At 45.2% G+C, this 20,189-nt stretch overlaps 1 protein-coding gene across 6 annotated transcripts in view; it reads left to right on the top strand.

Annotated features, from left to right (window-relative positions):
- The window catches only part of STRIP2 (striatin interacting protein 2), a 48,448-nt gene that overhangs the window by 1,570 nt on the left and 26,689 nt on the right, over positions 1-20,189 (top strand). For 3 of the 6 annotated variants that reach the window (XR_014066039.1, XR_014066038.1, XM_081531282.1), the window contains exons 2-14: positions 3,994-4,063; positions 7,367-7,441; positions 8,393-8,527; positions 9,856-9,976; positions 10,948-11,016; positions 11,214-11,320; positions 11,995-12,122; positions 13,013-13,216; positions 14,451-14,686; positions 14,940-15,005; positions 15,683-15,746; positions 16,553-16,624; positions 19,702-19,776. Coding sequence is in view for 4 of the 6 variants with exons in the window: in XM_081531282.1 (XP_081387408.1) it covers positions 3,994-4,063; positions 7,367-7,441; positions 8,393-8,527; positions 9,856-9,976; positions 10,948-11,016; positions 11,214-11,320; positions 11,995-12,122; positions 13,013-13,216; positions 14,451-14,686; positions 14,940-15,005; positions 15,683-15,746; positions 16,553-16,624; positions 19,702-19,776 (1,422 nt within the window). In the remaining 2 variants the exon portion in view is untranslated. Of the gene's footprint in view, positions 1-694; positions 4,064-7,366; positions 7,442-8,392; positions 8,528-9,855; positions 9,977-10,947; positions 11,017-11,213; positions 11,321-11,994; positions 12,123-13,012; positions 13,217-13,676; positions 13,682-14,450; positions 14,687-14,939; positions 15,006-15,682; positions 15,747-16,552; positions 16,625-19,701; positions 19,777-20,189 lie in introns of all 6 variants that reach the window. The other 3 variants (XM_081531283.1, XM_081531284.1, XM_081531285.1) reach the window with 3 other exon arrangements.

Below are 20,189 nucleotides of genomic sequence, written 5' to 3' on the forward strand. Positions count from 1 at the left end.
AGAGTCGGACACGACTGAAGCGACTTAGCAGCAGCAGCAGCAGCAGCCCTTAGTACTATGTTTTCATCATCAAGGGACAGAACTGGTACTAGAAGCCAGGTCTTAGGCATCCCAGTCCACGGTTTACCATTTGAATTATGTTTCAGTTCCAAGGGGATTTCACAAATGCTTTCTATTTCGATACCGACAAGCATCCATTTTTTAAAAGAGAGAATTGGAACTGGTAGAAAGACTTGCCCGAAGTCACACCACCTTTCAGAGGCAGAGCTCGGCCATCCTGCCATATTTATGCATCATATCGTCTCCCTCCCTGCCTCAGTATGAATCTGGTCTCTAGGGCACCCTGTGCCTCCTTCCCCTACAGAGACCTTGTTCTTGTTCGAATGGCTTTTTAGGAGGTGAGGTGAGGCGAGGGGAGGTGAGTCTTTTATTAATTCAACAATTATAGTCCTCTCTATATGCTCAGCACTGTTTTAGGTGCTAGGGGTACAGCAGTAAACAAGACAAGGTCTTTGCCCCGTGAAGCTAACATTTCTTGTGGAGGTAGAGAGACAGACAATGTGGGAGTGAGTAAAACAATTTCAGAATGATGTGTTCTATGGTGAATTAAAACTCCTTTTGAACCAGGAGGCCCTTCCCTACCTATCAAGTCTTCCTTCCGGAAAAGGCTCTGATGGTACTTTACTCTTGCCAGGGTGTTCAGTTTCCAGAGACTCAGCTTCCCACCTGCACCGCCGTTTGCCTCCTGATTGTCTGCAGGTGCACTGTTCATGTGGTGGTCAACAACTGCAGTGATCCTCTCCATCCTAGCTCATTGCCTGCCCAAAGGCTGGCTGGAAATACGAGCTTTCCTCACCTCCCGCTGCAGCAGGAGAGCCGCGCTTACCTGTCAGTATATCCTCTGTCGCCACAAAACCAGGGTACCACACTCTGCTTGACTCTCAAAAAGATGACCATCTGCTTCTCCTTCCTTCCCTCCTTTCGCATACCTGTGGAAGACAGTCCTGGGGGAGATGATTTTCTTTCCTCTCTAGAGCTTTAAGAATTACCTGAAGAGAATTACTGTTGGCACAAGAGAGCCTCTTACATCGCTGTGTTTATAGGGGCACCGTTGACCTACCCTTTCCCAGTGGCTTAGTGTATAGATATCGTAACCTTAAAAGGAAGCTAGAGAATGATTATTTGCTTCATAAAAAGATTCTTAACCCAACCAAAGGATTCACTTCAGGCCTCTTACAATCAAATTCATTGGTTTAATTGGGTCCCAAAGACCTTGACAAAGTTTAACTGGTTTGTAGCAAAAGGAGGAAAATTCAAGACACTGAAGTAGGTTTTCCATAAAATGTAATTCAATACATTAAATTTAAAGGATGTAAGTAATTTAAAACGATGTTTTTTTCAAACTATAGGGAGTAACCTGTGAGTTGAGACCAATGTTTTTTTTAAAGAAATAGATAAATAGGAAATACTAGTGTATCACATATAATAGTGGTAAATATTTTGTTAATCTTTTGTTCCAGTTTTGTGTGTGTTGGGACATGATGTAAAATTTATTTATGCTTTGACTTACAGTCAAAAAAGCTTGAAAAACACTGCTTTTAATGACTCGTGCTGATATTTTGACCTTTCCATTTTTGGGGTATTAAACTGTGTTTTTAAAAATACATATATGTATTTTAAGAGATTTTTTTAGAGTTTCTGCTTAGCAAAATAAAACATCAAAAGTCTTATGTCGTTACCCACTGTCCACCACTTTTTTTCTCATTGGTCTTTGTAATCCAGAAGTTTGCAAATCTTTGCTATAGCGGATTTAAACACAAATCACCTTGCTGAAAGTGTAAGTTGACAAAGTGGTTTTGGAAAACAACTTGACATGTATAAAGAGCCATACAAATATTAAGAAGGTTTGATGCATTAATTCCCTTTATAAGAATCTGTCCTTAGAGAAGATCATAAATATGAAAAAATGTATACATGTATTAAAGCCACATGTAAAGAAAAAATAAAAACAAATGTTCAACAATAGAGAACTGATTAAGTAAGCCAGTAATCTAACTGATTAAGTAGATTACTGATTAAGTAGAAATCTGTCCACTTAACTGCTTACTTATTTTTAATTAATTCTTTTTGATTTTTGGCCATGCCGTGCGGCTTGCAGGATGTCAGTTCCCTGACCAGGAATTGAACCTGGATGGTGACAAATGAAAGTGCTGAATCCTAACCACTAGGCTATCAGGGAACTCCTCACTTTGCTGTTTAAAGGGAAAGTTATAATAATATGAGAAAAATGCCTTTATAATATTAAAATTGTAAGCTGCTGCTGCGAAGTCGCTTCAGTCATGTCCGACTCTTCGCGACCCCATGGACTACAGCCTACCAGGCTCCTCCGTCCATGGGATTTTCCAGGCAAGAGTACTGGAGTGGGTTGCCATTGCCTTCTCCGAAAATTGTAAGCAGAATAAGTAAAATTCAAAGTAGAGTGACCATCTACATAGTACTACCAAGTGCTGGCTGGTGTGCTAAATGATTTTCCTGTATTAACTCATTTTAGTTCTTACAATGACCCTATCAATTATCCTTGTTTTACAGGTGAGAAAACTGAATGTCATTTTCCAACAATTGCCTGATACCAATTCAGTTCTGACAGTAACTGTACTTAGCACAGAGCCCACAAGTTAAGGGTCAGATGCTAGCCACAGTGGGATCCCCAAACTACCTGCACTTCTGCTTGGCCAACTACAAATTCAGGGGTCACCATGACTGTCCCTCTCCAGTTGCTAAAGCAACTCACAGAACTCAGAAAAGTGCCATGTTCATGCCTACAATTTTATTATAAAGGGTGCAACTCAGGAACAACCTAATGAAGAGAGGCATAGGACAGGGTGTGGAGGTAGCTAAATGCTGTGGTACGAACTTCCATGCCCTCTCTGGTGCATTACCCTCCTAGCACATTGGTGTGCCCAAACCACATTGTTTCAGGGTTTTTATATGGAGTTTGGTTACCTAGGCCTGGTTGGTTAAACCATTGGCCACTTGATTAAACTCAGTCTCCAGTCTTTTACCCTCTTTGGAGCCCCTTTTTTGAAACTCTCACTGTGAGTCACCTCGTTAGTATAAACTCAAGTATGGTTGACAGGGATGAATAACAGACACTCCCATCACTCAGAAAATTCCAAAGGTTTTAGGAGCTCTGTACCAAGAAGTGGGGTGAGGGGGCAAAGATCAAGGATATCTTTTATAGCGCACTGAGGCACAAAGAGCTTAAGTAACTTGTTCAAGATCACATAATATATAACAGAGTATGTGACAAGAGGTGAGATTCAACATTTTAAAAATTCATGTGTTAATATATTGGTAGGCAATACCCCAAAATGTTTAAAGAGATTAGGAGGGAGGATTATATTAAAAATACTTTAAAAATGGGATTATAGATTTATACATACAACGTCATAGGCAATCTAGCCTTTAATACAGTTTGAAGTAGAAATGCTACCTTATTTGACAGTCCTAAAATTGCAGAATATTGGAGCCGAAGGACCTCTTTTTATAGATGAGGAACTGTGATCCATAGAATGATGTCAAAATCATACAGTGGGTTAATGACAGAGAGCTGAAGTCAGAATCCAATTTACCTCTTTGGTTTTCATCTGTCTTGTCTTTCTAGAGATCAGCTAGATGTTCTTCAGTTCTGTGTTTACGTACATCAGATATGGGCACAGATTGTAGCTTTCATATCTGTTCATGATCCTGAGCCTTTGCCCAGAGTTTCTGATTCTATATAGGAATCTTCAGCCCAACCCTGCACTGAGCTTCTAGCTTTGGCTTGGGGTGGGGGTGGGGGATATTTCCTGGCTGAAAGGCCCAGATGAGACTCTTCTAGTTGTCTTCTTGATCCAACCTTGGCTTCCAAGAGAGGAAGAAGATGAAATGAGGGTATAAGCTCCTTTTGGTCAACCCTTTACCCGAGTTACCACAAAGATTTCTCCATTACAGGGCTCTGTGGACTGCCCCACCCTGGAATTTGAGTATGGAGACGCAGATGGGCACGCAGCAGAGTTGTCAGGTAGGAGGTAGATGGGTCTCTGTAGAGTGGAGGGATGGCCAGGAGGAGAGCAAAGATGCCTGTGATGTCCCCTGGCAGCTTGTCTGTTCTCAGCAAGTGACTGTAGAACAAAGTCTGTTCTCTACATTCCCATTTCTCTCCAGCCTCCAGTGGTAAATCTCTCTTTGTTTGCTTTCACATTTCTTTCTGTGAATGCTTCTTGGCTGTGTATGGTATTCTCCATTCTTCATTCTGTCACTCTTTTCTGCTCACCCTTCTTTATGTTCTTTTGGTACACTTTCAAATCGGTTTTCCCTCCAGTGTCTCCGCATTTCTCCTTTCTTTGTCTTCCTGTGTTCACCCCATCTCTGTGTGCCCCCTTCTTTCTGCCACCCTCTCCATTTCTTTCTCATTCCATCTCTCTGTCCTTTTCTACCTCCATCTCGCCCCCTTCCTCTAATACCTGCCTCTTACTCAAGTCTCAGCAATGTCTAAAGAAAATCTCTATAGACAACTGGCCAGCTGAGCAAGGCTGGACATGTCACCTGTATCCATCATAGTGGAGTTCTGTTTCAGTGTTTCTGAGCTGGCATTAAGTGATCACATTCTTCTTTCAATGCTGGGCTGCTTCTCTCTGCCTGGATTTTTAGCTTAAGCTAAACGTGATCTCCTTGCATTAAGGGCCTCCAGATTACACGTGCTATAAATGCCAGTTATTAATAAATGAGCTTTAGGTAGAAATGGTGTGAAAATTAAATATTCTGTCACATGGAAGTGACACTTTAAGACATGCTTTTTCAGAGAAAAGAGACACTTTCAAAAAGTTCTCATGAATAAGAATAGGGAACAAATTTTGTGATGAGTGACAGAAATAGAGAGCTAAGTTTAATAACCAACAAGGGATTAGAATCCAGAATATGAATACACAGAGAGAGAGAAATCCAATAGAGATAATAGATAAATGGTCAAAGAATATGAATAGAAATTCACAGAATAGAAAACCAAATGGTCAATAAGTATATGAAAAGATATTCAATTATGTTAGGAAATAGGGAAAAGCAAAATGATAAGATATTATTCAACAATCATCAGGGACTTCTCTGGTGGTCCAGTGACTAAGACTCTTGAGTTCCCAATGCAGAGGACCCAGGTTTGGTCCCTGGTCAGAGAACTAGATCCCACATGCCACAACTAAGACTTGGCACAGCAAAAAAAAAAAAATCATCAGATGCAAAATTTATAAGTCTGGGGATGGTGAGGGTGCAGAAAAGTGAGTACTTTTTATACATTTATACATTGCTTGGCATGCAGGAACAGAGTATAAAATTGGAAAGCAGTTTTGGTCATATCTAGCAAAGTTGAATTCACACATATTATGACCCAACAACTCTGACACACTTTAAAGAAACTCTTGGGCCCAAGAAAACACTTAAGAAGATGTTTGTTGTCATCACTGGGAACAATTGAAAACAACTTAGGGGAACGGATAAACTGTAGTATATCAATATATTAGCTACTGTATAGTCATTAAAATAATTGATCTATATTAGTATGCTTCAGTGTCAATAAATATTAGAAATATGTTGAGGGGTAGAAGAAAGAGTGACAAAATAATTTGTACATGCATCCAAAAAACTGCTTAAATACCTAATGCTGATTCATGTTGATATATGGCAAAAACCATCACAATATTGTAAAGTAATTATCCTCTAACTTAAAGAAAAAGCATTGTTATGAGAGTAAACAACTAGAAACAAGGGGGAAAAAACTGCTTAAACACACAAGTCTAAAGATGTTTCTAGAAGTCTACTTGCACACGTGTCAGTTAAATGAATGGATCTGTTCATCACACTGTTTTTCATGTAAAATATTGAAAAACTTAATAAAAAATGTTCCCAAGGAAAAATAAAAACACTCCTAAGTAAAATAATTCATATAATATGATACTGCTTGGATAAAAGCTTTAAAAACAGAACAATGTCATGTGTTGTTGACAGGCACGTACACATATACTAAAAGTATAAAAATAGGCATGTGAAGCATACACACCAGTTTCATCATAGTGATTATCTCTAGAGAGGGAAATAAGACCAGGGAGGGAGAAGGGACTTTAGATGTCTGAAACAGATATGACAAGTTTTAACACTTGTTTAATCTGAAAAGATAAACACAGTGTCTTTTATGGATTCTATATTTACCTGTAGTGTACGAAAGTTCATGATCTAAAATTTAAAAATAAGACAAAAGCAAAGGTCATTACCTAAGAGCCTTTCTCCCTTTTTTTGAGTGGGTTTGTGCCCTACTCTTAAAAAATATAAATCTACACTACTCACTAATGACTGAAGAATTTCACAATTAGAGCTGAGATTTGCTTCTGGTCACTCTAGGACTCTGGAACTCAGAATGCAAAAGCCCTGGCTCCCAGACAAGGTATTTCTTGACCAGTAAGACAGCCGGCTGGAACATAAGTGAATGTCTCTTGCTTTGTGAATTATCTGTGACCTAGTTAAATTTCCAGCCAGGATCTTAGGGAACAGAGTTTTGAGGAAGCACCTCTTGACTTAATGACAACTTCTTCATCCTCTGTAAGACAAGAGTACTAATGATATATTCTGATGTTAGCGTGTATAGGTAGGAAAGGGTGTTTTTTTTTTTTTTTCTCAAAAGGTCTCTGCATTTTGTATTGAGAGGCTGTTGTCAGCAAAGATTGTCACTAGATATTCCTGGGCACAGGCGGACCTTTGACAATCAAATCTGCTTGTACATGGTTTGATGCTGTTTCTGCCCAGATGGCCGTGGGCAGGAATGTAAACTTCTATACCTTTCAAGGAAACTCCACAGGGAGAGAATAAACTGGCTCCAACCCCAAAGAGCCCTCTAATATTTACATCCTCTCCAGCCCTCACCCTGGCTCCTTGAATAGCATCTAAATTTCAGGAGTTGTATTGTCCGCTTTTTCCCTAGAGACAAGGTAGTTCCAGTCTAGCTTGACAAGCAGAAAAGGATGCAGCCCTAAGAAACAGAAGTGATACCATTAAGCCTTCACTGTCCCAGCCCTCCTTCTGGCCCTCAGCAAATGTCGAAGGCTGCCTTCTCTGCTGTAGCAGCCAGCTGGCAGGAGGAGGACAGGTTTGATGCTTTAATCACCCAGGGACACAAGTGGCTATTTTTAACCTCCGAAAAGGAGGAAGCTGGCTCTGGATTGAATTGGACACAGGAAAGTGTTGGGAGCTTTAGCTCTTTCATGCCACTGTCTCCATCCCAGGCCCCTTCTGTAAAGATCTGCTAAATGTTTGTGATTCTCTCTTATCTTTCCTGCCACAGAATTGTACAGCTACACGGAAAACCCAGAATTTACCACTAACAGAAGGTGCTTTGAAGAGGATTTCAAGACCCAAGGTGATCCCAGATCCTTATTCATTGAGATCTGCTTTTTCTCTTCATGACATCCCAGGCTGATCTAGAAAAAGCCTAAAATAAAGTATGATCCTTCTTCATCCTCTCCACAGCAATATAATTTCTCTATTCCTTCTTGCATATGGGTCACAGAGTTTTCTATATCAAGTAGCGAAGTCACAGAGTGGCAGCAAGAGAAGCCTGAGCTGGGGCCTTTTCTCTGATGTCAAAGGAGTGAGGAGGTGGGACTGGACTGCTGTCCTGTTGCCTAGTAACCCTGTGCCCAGCCTGGTCTTTGACCTTAGCGTTCAGCCCGTCTCCACTCTGCCTCACTCCCAATACCATCAGGAGTAATAATTTTATGTGCCCACACTGTGACCCACTCAGACCTCCATTTCCTTACTTGGTCAGTGTCAGTTCAGTGTTCAGCTCAGCACATGTGTGGTGAGTATCCATTTTGTGCCAGAGATGCAAGAGGCAGGGGTGGAGGTAAATTTACAGTATCTTCAAAGAGATTATAGTTAGATAACAGAGGGGAAACTTGTACATCATAAAACTAGCTAAGGCCAAGAGAAAAATGGGTAGTGTCATTAGAGAAGTAAAAAGTGTCATGGGCAAAGCTTCTGGCTGGAGCATTAGTGGAAAAGAGGTGATTTTGTACTGAACTTGTAACGATGTGTAGGAATTGGATATGTAGAGAGATAGAGGGAAGTCCTTGAGGAAAGACAGAAAGATAGAGGGGGTGTGGAGGAAGACGAGGCTATAGAGTGGGTTCAGGCAAGAACATTTGGTTTCTTACTTTTCCCATGCCTTAATTTTGTCAGCTAAGTAAACCTGTTGAAGAGAAGAATTTGTTGGTGGGGGCTGGCATCAGAGGTGCATACACTCTCAGAAGCCTTTCCAAGAAGGGGAGACAACAGCTGACACTGCATCTGTATGGCCTTCTGTCCCCAGTGCAGGGTGAGGAGTGGCTGGAGTTGGAGGAAGATGCCCAGAAGGCCTATGTGATGGGACTCCTAGACCGGCTGGAGGTGGTCAGTAGGGAACGGAGACTGAAGGTGGCCCGAGCTGTTCTCTACCTGGCCCAAGGTGAGCAGCCACCTTTGCCAACTTGAGAGGGGTGGAGAATGGGGAGAGAGATGGTGTTATCAGGGCTAGGATGATGCAAGTCCTGCTGGGAAAGCCAGGTCCCTGCCTCTCGAGGACAATCGTGCCGTGTGCTAGGAGTAGCCTTGTACTTATGCGGAGAGGAGAATAGTGGTAGATCCTGTTCTGGATCCCTTGGAATCAACCTTCATCTTTCCAGGCATGCCAGGATTTCTTACAGGGTTCTTTTTTTCCTTAATCTGGGCTGTAATTGTTTGTAGAGAGGGTCACTGTGGCTAGAGCTGACAGTGTACCACCACCAGCTGAGCATGGAACTTACTTTCTTTGGGTGTGGTCTGGCTCTGACAGGAGATGCAAGAGGGGATGCCACTGATTTACACATTGTTTCTCACTGGCATTTACATGGTCCAAGCCAACACAGCCGCAGGAGGGGGTGCCATGAGTGATTTGTCTCTGAGATGATCAGAGCTTGGTGAGATTAACTGATGAAAGCTTCCCAGAAGACACCTGTGAGCCAGGTGTTGGAAAGAGAAATGAGACAGCTTAGCTGAAGTAGTAAAAGAAAGCCCTGAGATCATAAACAATAGGGCTGTTGGCAGAACCAACTAGTTAGAAGCTTAAAAAACAACTGTAAAAAAAAAAAAAATCATAAATGGAGAGGAAAGAAAGGTATCTGGCAAAGGAAAAACTAGCAAACAAGGCAGTGCCCAGCCCTGTCTCTTGGGTCTGGTGCCCTGGCCAAGTTCCAGCTGCCAGTCCCTTCATCTTTTTGCCTGAGGGCTTTTCATGCAGCCCATAGAAGTCCTGGGGGACTCATGTGCTCCCCTTATCCAGTGCATTCCTCAGCACGTGCCAGGAGTTAGTGGGTGAACAGCCCGACCACCTCAGCCCTCTTAGGTGGGATAATTCCAAGTTGTTTGTTTTATACTGTTCTCCAGAGCTTCTCCCCACTTGGGATTGAGTTCTTGGCTGCCTTCTCTTCCCTGTGTCACTTCCCCACTTCTCTACTGATGGCTCCTGGGATCAACTCCCAAATAAATTACTTGCACTTGAATCCTTGTCTCTGGACTTCTTTCTCAGGGAACTCACTTAAGACACCCCACCTATGAGCACATTGTACCTCACCCTGCAGACTGCTTCTCTTTTCCCCTGCCTTATTCTGGGAAGCTCTGGGCGGCTCCTGCCCTACCTTTGTCCACCTAATTGTTGGGTAGAGTGTTAGAAGATAGTCTTAAGATCGTGGGGCAAGGTGGAAAGAACCGGGATAACCCCCTCCCCCTCAACCTCTGTGGCCCTGTCTGGTCCTTTAGGCACTTTTGGGGAGTGTGACTCAGAGGTTGATGTGCTCCACTGGTCCAGGTACAACTGCTTCCTGCTCTATCAGATGGGAACCTTCTCGGCCTTCCTGGAGCTACTCCACATGGAAATCGAGTGAGAAGCCTTTGGGGAGGGCTGGCCACCCCCTTCCTTGAAGGTTGCCTCATGTCCTAAGCTGATTCCCCCACTGTAGAGTCTTCTTTTTTCACACTTCAGTCCAGAGCCCACTGATAGTTCCCCTCCACCAGCCATGCTCTCTGGTAGTGTGTCCTCCTCCCTGAGGTTGGGCTCATCAGCAGCTTCTGCCCCATGTACGGCTTCAATACTGGGCTTCAGGGGCCTATCCTGTGTTGCTTTTTTATTCAGACACCTTCTCAGCTCAGCCTCCCTCTGGAATCCATGAAGAAAACTGTTCTCCCTGAGAACATGACACAGAGGGACGGGACCAGTTCCCATGGCTGTGCCCAGTTCTTTCCACCATGGTTATAGCTTCAAAGGTGGCCTTATCTACTGCTCCCACTATAGTGACCCCCTCATGTTGACTCCCTGGTGACTCAGACAGTAAAAAAAAAAAATCCACCTACAATGCAGGAGACCCAGGTTAGATCCCTGGGTCAGGAAGATCCCCTGGAGAAGGAAATGGCAACCCACTCCAGTATTCTTGCCTGGGAAATCTCATGGACAGAGGAGTCTGATGGGCTACAGTCCATTGGGTCACAAAGCGTCAGACATGACTGAGCAACTAAGACTTCATCTTGTCTCACCCTATCACTCAGATGTTTTAGATGGGGTTAATTCTGTTTATTATTCACCATGTGTTGTTTTGTGTCTAGCACAGTGCTAGATACGGTGGGGATTTTAAGACAAGTGAATATCATAGACCCTACCCTTTCTTGTCTTCACTGTAGATAAGGATTTGCTGAGGTAGCAGGAAGAATTCTATGGGCTCCTCTACCTTAAACCAATTTCTTTAGGTACATGGACAGGGAATGGCAGGTACTCATGTTTGTGCATATGGTAAGAGTGGAATACAGGGAGTAAAGAGGCCTAATGGGTTCCTGTTTTCTCCCTCGTCCCTGTGGCAGCAACAGCCAGGCCTGTAGCAGTGCTCTTCGGAAGCCAGCCATCTCCATTGCTGACAGCACAGAGCTCCGGTGAGTAGGGCTGCCCACGGGATTGGGACAGGGGATCGTTAGCAATGGGTAACCTTTGCCCAGATTTCAGATGCTCCCACACCGCTAGCAGTTCCTAATTCCACTGGATTGGGCCCCCACAGAGACCATGCCTGAGGTCTCAGACCACGGATTGGAAACTGCCATGGGAACCTCTTGTGACCCTTCTGTAACCTCAGGGTGCTGCTGAGTGTCCTGTACCTAATGGTGGAAAATATCCGCCTGGAGCGAGAGACAGACTCCTGTGGGTGGAGGACAGCCCGGGAGACCTTCCGTACCGAATTGAGTAAGAAGTGGCACGAAAGGAGCCTAGGGTGGACGGGAAGCATAGCATCTGCTCAAGAGGGGCAGACAAGTTTTCTTTTGTTGTCTTCTTCTTTTTAAGAATTAACATCCCTTCTTTTAGGACATAGATTCTTTGTGGCAGGCATGATGGCCTGGCTTGAATGCCCCTCTGTCTGTGAGCTAGGCCCACTCATGTATCTTTTCTGTATTTTGGTTTCCTTTATTCCTATAAGTGGGAAGTCATCCCTCTCCCCTTCCATCACAAATCCCACATGAAAAAATGAGGTGACTTACCTTGAAAATATAAGTTGGTGTTGCCCTCAGTCAGGGATGAGATATGAAGACTTTTGAGATTTTTAAAAATACATTTGTTGATGTGGGAAGGTGAATTGTGATCTACAAAATGTTTGAGTTCCTCAGCCAGAAAGCATCTTTATTACTGTTAACTTCTAGTTTGACATCCACGCCCAAGCATTTTACCTCCACAACCTCCCCCTTGGCGGGGGAGCGGGTTCCCCAAAGGGGCTCTCCAAGCCTCCTTCTAAGAACCAAGTCCTCAAATTCTTTGTGAGGAGGTGAGTGCCTTCCTCAGTGTGTCCAGAAGCAGAGTTACAGGAACTGGGTTTCAGCAGCTTCATCTTCACTTTCTCACTTGCCTCTCTCCACATCCCCCAGGCTTCTCCACGCATAATCAGGAGCCTTTTGCCCTTCTGCTTTTCTCTATGGTCACCAAGTTCTGCAGTGGCCTGGCTCCCCACTTCCCCATAAAGAAGGTCCTGCTTCTGCTCTGGAAAGTAATCATGGTGAGTGGCTGATTCTCTCCCTCTCCCATCTCATCAGATAGGCAGTGCCTTCTGCCACCGCAGTTTTTTCTAGTCTGATTCCAGGAGGCTGGAGCCTGACAGAATAACAGGGCAGCTGTTAGCCAGTGGAGGGGCAATAGGGCTGTCCTGGAGAAATCAGAGGTTCTGTTTCGGGCCAGGTTACCTATTTCTGTTGGACTGATGGGAGATGCCACTTTTTGAGGTGAGGTGTTACTCACCTCTCCCTGATAGAGCTAATGTTTCCTGGAAAGAACACTGGCTGAGATGTGGGAGATCTGACCTCTGTTGATACTGAGGAACCTTGGGCAATGCTCTGTGTCACAGCTTCTCTAGCTGTAAAATGTAGGGTTTAGTGTCTGCTCTCCGTCCAGATAGAGGATTTGCTTTCATAAAACGAAGTCCTTGTAAATGTATGGTTGCAGTTTTGTTACTAATTATTCAACCCGAGTCTTCCTCTTTGGCTCCCACCCCACAGAACTGGCTGAACAACCTACCCTCCAGGACAGGCCTTGAGTGATTCTAGGGGTGTATAGTATCTAGATGTACTCCTTAAAAGGGGGTACATTTTCCTGTTTTTTTCCCCCAGTGGAGGCCTTCAGTAGTCCTTTCCTAATTTCTGGGGATGTTTCCAGCCCTGGATCAGTAAATAATACTTTATCCTGACCCCTGAGCTCTAAGGGATAGTAGCCACCTCTGAGACTGGGCCCAGTCACCACATTCTTTTTGTCTTCTCCTGTTGTATTACTTCCTAATTAAGGAGGGGGTCTCGGGGACTGAAGGTTGTGACTCTTCTCTCCGTCCACACTTCCCTGACCTTGCTCTCTGACTTCCTTCCTCTCTTCTCTGCCCCTTTCCTGTTCAAACCTCAGTTTACCCTCGGTGGATTTGAGCACCTGCAGGCTCTCAAAGTACAGAAGCGGGCAGAACTGGGCCTGCCTCCACTGGCGGAGGACAGTATCCAGGTGGTGAAGAGTATGCGGGCTGCCTCCCCGCCCTCCTACACCCTCGACCTGGGGGAGTCTCAACTGGCACCTCCACCCTCCAAACTGCGAGGCCGCCGTGGTTCTCGAAGGGTATGGACTAAAGCAGACAGTGGTGTTGTGACACTGGCTGGCCAAAAGTCGAGATTCTAAGCGGCTCTGGATATGTTAGGAAAGAGCAGCAAATGACTGCTGCCCCACCCCTAACCAGCCCTGTGACCAACCTGAAATCTTGGAGCCTATACTTTGGCTTCTATCCCCAACCCCTGATGGGGTCCTGGCTGTCAAGATGTCACACTGTGATATCACTTCATAGATCCATGTCTTGCTAAGGATCATGGACCTAGACCTCAGTGCCTGGAGTTCCCTAGCGTGCCCAACAACAGTTGGGATATAATCCTGGCCATAGATAGCTGGTAGAGGCACTTGATCATTTTCTTCTCAGTAAGAAGTTTTACTCTGAGCCAGCCATGCTGTTCTCTAGCCTTGAAACCAGAGGCTTACATTTAAAGATGACTGGTTAGGGTTCTAGATAGTCTGCATCCCTAGAAAGGTCACGTGTACAACTTGCACGGAGACCTGACCATGCTCCCAAGAACTCACCTGCCTGATCTACCTGACTTCACCAACTACAGATGACGGGTCCAGACAGTCACACTCAGTAATCTAGTCTACATTATCTCCTAGTGTGATATTTTTTTAACCTTTATTTTTTGTTTTACAAAGTAATGCTTACTCGTTATAAAAAATTTAGGACAAATATAAAAATGTGAAAAGGGAGAAAAAAAAAGTCACCCACAATCTTAACAACCAGAAACAGTCACTGTTAACTTTTTGGCCTATTTCTGTCCAGTCTTTTTTGTCTTTCTGACAAGATTTAAAATTCCAAACTCGATTCCCTCTGCTTAGCAGCAAGCTCCCGTTCTCCTCTTCCTCAACCAGCCAGCTGGTGTATGCTCACAGAAGGCAAATTAATTGAATGTTCACCTAAGTGGAGCATAATTAGGAAGGAAAGTACAGGCAAAAAGGAAAAAAAAAGCATCAGTGCTTTCTGAAAGCTAAGTAACTGTGACTTTGGGATTATCTGTGCTCTGTCTCCCAGCCGTTGGTGTGGCTGCTTGAGAGAGCTGCCTGTTCTGGAATTAGACCTGGTGGGGACAGCAGGGTTGAGATGGGAAGAGAAAGTTCTCACTAGAGATGGGTTCTTACTCCATGTTCCCTGAAGTCAGCGGCCTGGGGATAGTGGGTAGTCTCAGACAAGGATCCCCAGACTGAGATTTCTGGACACCTTCCCTCTCTTCTTCTACCCACTCTCCTTGCCCCCCAGCAACTCCTTACTAAGCAGGACAGCTTGGACATCTACAACGAACGAGATCTCTTCAAGACTGAAGAACCAGCCACAGAGGAGGAAGAGGAATCTGTCAGCGATGGAGAACGCACTTTGGATGGAGAGTTAGACCTGCTAGAGCAGGACCCTCTAGTACCCACTCCACCCTCACAGGCACCCCTCTCCACTGAGCGGGTGGCCTTTCCCAAGGGCCTACCCTGGACCCCGAAGGTCAGGTAGGCTTGATAACACCAGGGACCCCGGGCTTCGGAGTTCCAGTCACTGGAGGCTGAGGGTGGAATGGTCTGTGTATTCAAGGCTCAGTAAGCTGGGCTGTGAGTCAGAACTCCTGGGTGGGGAGTTCCCTTTATTGGCTTCCCCTGCTGTTCTAGTTTTCCATCTGGAGGGGTGGGAGCCCAGTAAGTTTCTCTCTCTCAAAGTTTGCTATTCTCCCCTTCTCTGGGATTTGTCTGTCCACCATCCTCTCAGACAGAAGGACATTGAGCACTTCTTGGAGATGAGCAGGAACAAGTTCATCGGATTCACTCTGGGGCAGTAAGTGACTGGGTGGCTGGAACTGGTGTATAGACGGTCCTTAGGGGCCAGAGGAGTGGGTGGCTTGGAATGAAAGATGTTGCCTAATCGTGGTAATACAACCCAGAGCCTTGAGCAGCTCCCAGTAACTGCTTTGGGTTCTTGCCATCAAGTTTTTTACTTCCAGTTTCCTAGAACTTTCATGTTCTCTGTCAGGTATAGGATGTTGATCAACTAACTCATTTCCCTATGGGAATCAATTTCCTCATTAGAGTATTATGAGATGGTCCCTACAGGCTCTTTCCTAGAGAATTCTGTGAAGGAGCAACATGGTGGGAATAGATCCGGTCTTTCCCCATTCCCTTACCCTTGTGAATCCCCACGGGTCACTACAAAACCTCAGAAGCGATTCTTACTGCTGTTCTGCTGTCAAAATTGTTGTTGGGCAATGTGCCCTTTTAAATAGGAACCTACTCCCAGACAAAGTGAGTCCCCACGAGACTATACTGAAATCCTAAGTTACAGGGACTCTTCTCTGTACCATTGTTCTTTTTGTGTCCTGAAGCAATAATGAGGGACCTGATAACTTGCAGAGAAAGATCCAGGCGACCAGATGATGAAAGTGGCCTGGTCCACGTGACTCCAGGGATATCAGTAGTTCTCTGTACTTCTGATCTTTATGTATCTTCTGTTTACAGGGACACAGATACTTTGGTTGGATTACCCAGGCCCATTCACGAGAGTGTGAAGACCCTCAAGCAGGTGAGAAGGTTGGGCTCTCAATCTTCAGAGATAGGGACCCATCAATACAAATTGGATGACCCCCAGGAGGGTCCCGGGTCCTGGGTGGGGCTCTTCCACTAGACATGTTCTGAACCTGTTATTCTCTATTTCCTCTGCAAGGGTTTTGGCCAAACAGATAAAAAATCAGGTCTCTCCCTACCTATTCAGTATCCTACATTTAGATGGATGAAAAAGTTATACTTTCTTCTCTCATTGCTTTTCCCTCCTCCCACCCTACTCTCCCTCTTCCCACTTATCACTTCCTTTCCTCTCACTTCTCTTTCCTTAGAGGCTCAGTAACTTCCGCAGGCCCAGGATGAAGTAGCAGTCTGTTTTGTATCCAGAGTATATGTGAGGAGGAGTAAGAGTAGTCTATTCCCTGCACAGACCTTGAGCCCAGCCTTACCTCGTCATCATCACTCCATTCACACATGCACACACTTACAGGCATCTGCAGCAGAGCTCTCAGAGCAGCGGTCCTAGGCCTGGGCTGCTTCTTGGCTTCCCTTTGCACTTTGGTTGAAGGCAGATGCTAAGGTATTTGCTGCCCATCCAATGTGGAAATATGAAATAAATAAAAATACTGTATTAAAGAACTTTGCTGATGTTCATGATGCAAAGGTCAGTAACACTCCTGCCTTCAAAGAGTGCATGGTTTATTTGAGGTGACAGACCCATAAATAGGACACTTCCTTGTCATTGGGAAGGTTAAGCAAGAGTTAAGCAAGAGGCTGGTACACGTGTGATCAAGGTCCTCAGCCCTTGTTGACATCTTGTGTTCCCAGCACAAGTACGTCTCCATCGCAGATGTTCAGATCAAGAATGAGGAGGAGCTGGAGAAGTGCCCCATGTCTTTGGTGAGTCCAGGGGAAGCGTACACAGGGGGAAGTATCTGCAGTGCTGCCAGAGAACTCGTGTGCTTGCTGTGGGTCTCTTACTGCACGCTAGGCAAGCACGGTCTCTACTTTCACAATAAAGTTGGAGAAAAACAATAGTAATTAAGAAACCAAAATTTTCAAAAAACGGTAGATACAGTTAAGAAAATTGAAATAGAATGACATACCATGTAGTAGACTACTTTAGCTTGGGCAGTCAGAGTATGTAGACCTCTGAGAAGGTGACGGTTAACCAAGATCTGAGGTATAAGAAGGAGCTGGCCATAGGAACGTCAAGGCAAAAAGCATTCCAAGCAGAGAGAACAGCCTTATTAACAAGGTGAGAGCGAGCTGAGTGTTAGAAGTAGTGAATGAAGACTGTTATGGCTGGAGCACGGGAGTGAGGGTTGTATGAGACGGAGTCAGAGAGGTGGTCTGGGGCCACTTTACACAGGACATTTAAGCAAAGATAGGGAGCTTGAAGTTGATTGACATGACAAAGGAAGCCTTCGGAGATGTTAAACGGGAGTGACATGATCTGATTTATCTTTTTAAAAACCTTTGGCTACTTTGTAAAGGCTTGACAAGGAAAAAGTTGAAACAGGGAGGTTGGGAAACTAAAAATGATCAAGATGAGAGATGATGGTATTTTAGACCAAGGTAGTAATTGTGGTGCATGCTGCAGTCCACGGGGTCGCAAAGAATCTGACGTGACTTAGCGACTGAACAACAAGGAATTGTGGAGATAGAGAGAAGGGGATGAATTGGGGTTATATTTTGGAGGTATAGCTGACAAGAGTTGCAGTTCCGTTGGATGTGGATACAGAAACATAAAGGGCAATGAAGAACAAGTACAATTTGGACTTCTCTGGTGGTCCAGTGGTTAAGACTCCATGATTCCACTGCAGAAGGCACAGGTTCGATCCCAGTTGGGGAAGTTCTGCATGTTACCTCAGTGCAGCCAAAAAAAAATAAAGAGTAACTACAGTTTGTCAAGATGAGTTCTGTTTTCTTTTTTCTTAATGTGTTTTCCCCCATTTTTCTTTTTTTTCCAACACTGCATGGGTTTCAGGATCTTGGTTCCCCAACCAGGCATTGAACCCAGGCCCATAGCAGTGAAAGTACAAGAGTACTAACCGCTGGATTGCCAGGGAATTCCCAGGAGTTCTGTTTTATCAAGGGTTCTATTTGGGTGGTACTGAGTTTTAGATGTCTACCCATGTAGAGCAGCCAAGCAATTAGATATATAGGCCTAGAGTTCTAGGAGAGAGGACTAAGAGAAATAAATTTGGAAACTGTTTGCTCATGGACAGTGTTAAAAGCCATGGAACTTGCTGAGGTAGCCTGAGGAGGGAGGAGAGAGAGAAGAGGATGGGACCCAGCACCAAGCCCTGGGGCACACCAGTATGTTGAGGATGGGATGAGCCAGGAAAAGACCCAGGAAAGAAGAGTAAGAAAAACATCTAGTGAGAGGGTAGGAAATCCAGGAGAGTATGATGCCATAGAAGCTAAGAAAAGAAAGCCTTTCAAGAAGAAGGAGGTGATCAGCTGTGTCAAATGCTGCTGACAAGTGGAGCTTGATAAGACTTGAGGTACCCATTGGCTTTGGCAACATGGAAATGACTGGTGACCTTGATAAGAGCAACCTCAAGGGAAGTGGTGGTGCTGGAAGCCTAGTTGGAGTGTATTGAATAAGGAATATAAAGAAACGAGGTCAGCTTAGTCAACACAGACAAACCACACAGAAATTTTGTTGTGAAAAGGAAGGTAGAAATGGGGTGGTAGCTGAAGGAGAATGTGGGGTCAAGGGAATGTTTTATAGTGTTACTGGAGGAGATACTGGAGTGTGTTCTTGTCCTAAGAGGGATGATCCAGGAGAAAGATAATTACAGAACCGAAGCATTCAACAAAACAAAAGGGTGTGAGCACCAGTGGCGGGTGGCCTTTGATAGGAGTACCCGGTTAATCCTTCATGGCACATGGGAAGGTAAAGAGACTGGTAGATTTGGTGTTGAGAAGATGAGGCTGTGCCTGTCTGATTGCTTCTGTTTTGTCCGTTAACTGAGAGGTAGGGTCAGCAACTGTTAAGGGGCTGTGGGTTGAGGGTGTTGGTTTGAAGAGAGGGGAGAATGTATGAAATAGGCCTTTTAGAAAGCAGAAGATACACATCCAGGGTCACCAGGATGTTAAGACTTGTGTCCATTAAAGCAGCAGCAGCGTTGTGTGGGGTAGAAGAGGTCTGGCTATCCCTCCCTGCCTCAGGGTCTCATGGCAGTGACCCTTGTCATGTCACAGGGTGGTGACCTGGGGGGAAGACGGACTGCATTGGCCAAAGGTAACAGTGGCCTGAGTAGCCTCTTGAGCACTAGAGGCCCCTGTCTCCCCACTCTGATAAAGAACTTAAATGGGGTCATCACAAGGACAGAGTTGTGCATAAGGGGCTGGTCCGAAAACAGGGCTGTCGTAGAGGGTAATGGAGAAGGAAAGAAAATAGCATCCACCTAAACTCTTCCCTGCTCACTGCTTCTGCAGGCCTTTATTAACCCTCTCTGTGCAGTCGTCCACCTCTCCTCCCCAGCTTCAGAGCCTCCCCGAGTTTTCAGATGGCCTCAGATTGATGCCATAGGACGTGCCTCTGTGTGCGGTGTCAGTTCCAGTGTCCCAGGCATACCTGTGGCCTGATTTAAGCCCATTATGTACAGCAAAGCAGTAGTATGAGCCAAATCCTCATTGGGACTTCTGACTCTGACCTGGCAAGCGATACAGAAAGAACTCTGGATGGATTCCAGATAACAGGACAACTAAAATCATAGGTTCTCAGGGCTGGAAGAGCGCTCTGAGGTCATCCAGACCAGCCCTCTGATCCTTGAAAGACGAGATTAGGTCTCAGAGAGGGAAAGTAACTGACCCAAGGCCCTGCAATAACTCATAAATGCAGCTTGGGTAGGAATCAAGATCTGACTCCCAGCTCTTGTCCTGCCATCCTCCACAGCCAAGGAAAGATAGATTTTGGTCAACTGGGAAATGGTCTGGGCAAACCGTGTGTTTTCTTGCTATAGGGGGAAGAGGTGGTACCAGAGACGCCATGCGAAATCCTCTACCAGGGCATGCTGTATAGCCTCCCCCAGTACATGGTAAGGAGACCGCTGGGTCAGGGCTGTGAGGGCTTCTCAGCTGCAAGGAAGAGATAGCGGAGAGCCCTTTTAAGCTGAGCCCTCTGTCACTTGAGTTTGCTTCCTGAGCCTTCACCCACCAGGCAGTGTTCTCTGACACTTCAGAATTCTGATCTCCCCTTGGGGCTCCTCCCAGAGGAAGGAGGACTTGTCTCTACCTCCAGGTCCTTGTTTGGGAAAGGTGGGGAATGAGGTAGGCTCCATGCAGGATGCACCAGGGGCCTCTCCTTAGTAAGCGCTTTAGTACCTCTGAGGTCCGCTGTGGCCTCCGGTGTCCTAATTGGCCTCAGGCTACAAGGGGAGGATGCTGATGGTGAGGGAGAGGAAGGGAGAGGTGTGGGGATGGATCTTGCCTTTCCCTCCCACCTAATTTC

The sequence above is a fragment of the Giraffa tippelskirchi genome, chromosome 10 (assembly GCF_054371585.1).
Source record: "Giraffa tippelskirchi isolate mGirTip1 chromosome 10, T2T-mGirTip1v1.2.pri, whole genome shotgun sequence".
In the NCBI taxonomy this organism is placed as follows: domain Eukaryota; kingdom Metazoa; phylum Chordata; class Mammalia; order Artiodactyla; family Giraffidae; genus Giraffa; species Giraffa tippelskirchi.